The sequence below is a fragment of the Vollenhovia emeryi genome, unplaced genomic scaffold (assembly GCF_000949405.1).
Source record: "Vollenhovia emeryi isolate VEMERY1.0 unplaced genomic scaffold, V.emery_V1.0 DF940416.1, whole genome shotgun sequence".
NCBI lineage: Eukaryota > Metazoa > Arthropoda > Insecta > Hymenoptera > Formicidae > Vollenhovia > Vollenhovia emeryi.
Window position 1 is genome coordinate 16,000 of NW_011965950.1, and position 3,734 is coordinate 19,733.

The 3,734-nt window shown below is 38.0% G+C and overlaps 1 protein-coding gene across 1 annotated transcript; it reads right to left on the bottom strand.

The window, feature by feature from the left end:
• Positions 1–786: 786 nt before the first annotated feature.
• Positions 787–3,500, bottom strand: LOC105556037. The gene is made up of 6 exons (XM_012003091.1): positions 3,452–3,500; positions 3,049–3,342; positions 2,488–2,978; positions 1,881–2,382; positions 1,138–1,505; positions 787–1,050 (listed from the first exon to the last, which is right to left on the bottom strand). Exons 1-6 carry the CDS (start codon positions 3,498–3,500, stop codon positions 787–789), a joined length of 1,968 nt encoding a protein of 655 aa, XP_011858481.1.
• Between the last annotated feature and the right edge of the window lie 234 nt (positions 3,501–3,734).

The following is a 3,734-nucleotide window of genomic DNA, read 5'->3' on the forward strand; positions in this document are numbered from 1 at the left end:
AACACCTCTCTAAATGCGCCTCCCGTGAATTCCTGGCCTTGGTCTGACTTCACGTAGCACAACTTTTCTTCTTTTCCTAATAAATTTCTGGCAGATATTAAATATTTCTCTAGGGCCTCTCCTGATTCATCTTTCGTCTTCAGAGAGTAGGCTTCTACTAGTCTAGAATGGTCATCTATAAAGGCGATTATAAACCTCTTTCTCCCTGGATAGGATACAGGTTTTATTGGACCCATAATGTCCGTATGTATTGTCTGTAGTGGTCTCTGCGCTCTATTTCTATTTTCTTTAAACGGCAGTTTTACCATCTTTGCCATTATACAAACTTCACACTCTAATATGGAGTTATCAAATTTAACTTTCTCTAATCTCTTTTCTACTTTTTGTAATTGCTGTTAGCGATTCTCGCTAGGAGAGTTCGCTGGTACCGCTGCGGATGGTAGCAGGGTGAGAGGACGTAGCGACAAGAGGCTCAAGGAAAAGCATGCACGCGTGAGAGGGTGGAATATCACGTGATCGTAACTCGGATTGATTTGAGTAAAATACTGTATCACGATTTTAATAATCACAGTATGCTTACGGTGAGAAGTCTATGAGTATGACGGGAATGAAAAGTCTTTTAATCACTTGCACGGGTCGATATTACTGATCGAGAGCCGGCCTCGTGAATGTAGATGCCCGTGAGCCGTGTCCACGCGGCGCCGGCGTGCGATGCGTGGTGAGTCTGAGCTGCCGGTGATGGTGTACCGTGAGCTGTCCTGGATGATTCGCACTGGTTTGAGATCACTACGTGACCGCACTGAGTCTAGTCTCTGATGAGAAGGTCCACAAGAGCACTCGAAAGTTTTTAGCACTACACGACGCGTGTACTATGTACGGTAGCCATGAGCCAAAAGCGCCGGTAACGCACGTGAAGTCGCACCGTCGCCTCGTGTCGAGATCGAGCATGCGCAAGCAGCGCTCATGCGGCGCCGCACGATCTGACCCGGCTGATGCTGCCATCACGCCGGTGACGAACTGACCGAGATTCAAAAATGAATCTCGAACTATCTAAGGGAATCTTAGATAGTTTAACGACGCATGACCTAATCTAACATGCCATAACATTGCCTCATTTATTTTCTCTAATTTCTTTACTTTTTCCGTTACTGAGCTTTCAAACATTTCTTCTATGTTCTCTATCGTCTGTATATCCTCTAACTTGATGACCTGCTCGAGTTCAGTATTGTTATGTTCTGTATCTTCGCTCACATTCGTGAGCTCTCCTTCATTCTCCCTCCCAATCGCAGAGCCATCATTATCCTTCTTTTCTAATTCTCCCTCCGAAATGGATAATTCATTGTTCTGAATGTTTGCTTGCGATTGTTCAGGAAGCTCACAATGTGAAACTATATCTGCTCTACATCTATACACGACACATTCTACATTGTCATTGTCCTCTACATTATTATTTTTAACTTCAAATTGTATAATCCAATTTGGTTCCTCATAAATTCCCTCAAGAACTATTTTATTTGTCAGTTTATTATAAACTTTTAATAGTTTGTCGTCTAAGTAAATACTGAACCCCGCATCAGCCAGCTTTCTTAAAGATAATAAATTTTCGGATACATCCCTTATTGCAATTACATTTGTTAATTTAATGACTCTCTTTTCTCTTTCATTCATTGTTAACAAAAGAGCTCCTTTACCATCTATTGAAATGTCTGCAAGCTCATTTTTATTCGCGCATTTAATGACTTTATTTTTACATTTTTCAAAGTTTGACAGAACTATATTCTTATTCACTATATGATCCGTCGCACCTGAGTCTGCAATGAAATTTACTACCTCTTTTGAATTATCTCTATCTTCTATTAATTTAATCATGCATAATTTACCTTCTTTTGTTGTTTTTGTCGGTGTAGGTTTCTTAGCTTTTTGTATCTTTGTTATCTTCCCTTTGTTATTCACTCTTTTAGTGCCTCTCTGTTCAAATTTACCCTTTTTCTTTATATTTGTATTAACGGTTTTGTTCAAATACCTTTTTCCTCTAGGTTTGTTCGCCTGGGCTCCGGCATTGGGACAACTGTCTCCCTTGTGGCCTCGCACTTCCTGGCAATAATAGCAAAACCAGGCCCCTGATTCTGCTAGCGGACAGTTCTTTGCCATATGGCCCATTCTATTGCATCTAAAGCATTTGACCTGTCTAATGTCCTCTTCTGCGGTGGCTCTCTGTGCTCTAACTTCCATCTTTTCAGGTTTTTCTCTAGACTCGTTCTTAATCTCTGCCTCTAACTGCATCATAAAAGATTTTATTTCATCTATATTCATTTCTTTGAGATTAGTTTGTCTTCTAATCAGATCTACATGCCTCAGCTCTGGTACATTCAATGACACGGCCTAATAAAATGCAGACCTAATATCTTGTTCTGCGAGAGGTACCGCATCTTCACATGATTCATATTCTCTAATTATTGAATCGAAGCGTTCGCAAAAATCACTTACTTTTTCATCTTTTCTCATTCTAATTTGATAAAGTCTAGATCGTACCGATGCATGTGTAACATTTATTTCGCTCTTTTTATATCCTCTTAATTTCTTTAGAATTTCAGTTGGGTCTTTTTCATGTAAAATCCTTTTATGGCAATTTTCATCTAAATGATTGATTATTATATCTCTAACTAGACTTTTTCTCTTAGCAAGTTTCAATTCGGACAAATTTTCTGGACTTTTAATATTTGAATCTATTATATCTAACAAGTCGTTATTCATTAATTCAGATTTCAAATAATCCATCCAAAGATCAAAGTTGGATTTTTGCGTCAGCTTATATTCTCTTCTAATATGCAGCCGTTGGCTACTTAATTCCAACTCTATAGCGCTTCTAATTGTCTTTAAACTTCTATCTTTTTCGGCTGAACAGATTGTTGTTTCATTCGACTTTTTCTTTTTCAACTCTATATCTAATTCTTTAACCGTTTGTATACCATTTTCTACTGAATTTTGTGTATTTTTATTGTTTACCTCTAAACGTCTAAGTTTTATTTTCTCCTTTTCTAAATTTACAATCGAAACTTCTACCATATTTTCCATCATCGAGTTGGCCTTTATCATAACTTTTTCCAGTGTCTTCAACGACGCCTCTAGTTTTTGTGTGTGAAAGTGATTTTTCTGATACCGCATCCATTTTCGCCACCAGTTTTTCCTGTTTTTGGTACAGTATCCGACTCCCTATAGGCAATATAGGGCGGTCTTCTTCCCACGCTCTGGTGAGAGTTACATCTTTAATTATTTTAGGCATCTCTTTGCGTTTCGATTTTTCTTCTATTTCTCGATGTTCTTCCTCTGTCTCTTTTTCCTCTATACATATGTGATTTTTAAATTATTATTTTTATTTTCTCCGAATGTACGTGTGCAGTATTCTTCTAGATATCTATATTTCTGAAAAGAAAAAAAAACACTCTCTTACCTCTATCTCTTCTTATTATTTCCTCTCTATCTCTTTCTCTCTCTATCATCGTCACAGCACTGTCCTCGCTGTCATAATCCACCAGTGCATTGACTCTCTTCCTCTAATTCAAAATTCTCAGTCTCTTTTTCCATCTAGATTGGGATTTTAATGTCAGTTGAATATTAGCATTTCTCCTTTGACAGGATACGCCAACTTTCATATTGACCGATAATAATTTACCATTTCTATCACTGAATCTCTTTCAGCGATAAAGTAAAGAGAATTCGAGGCTTATGGGGCC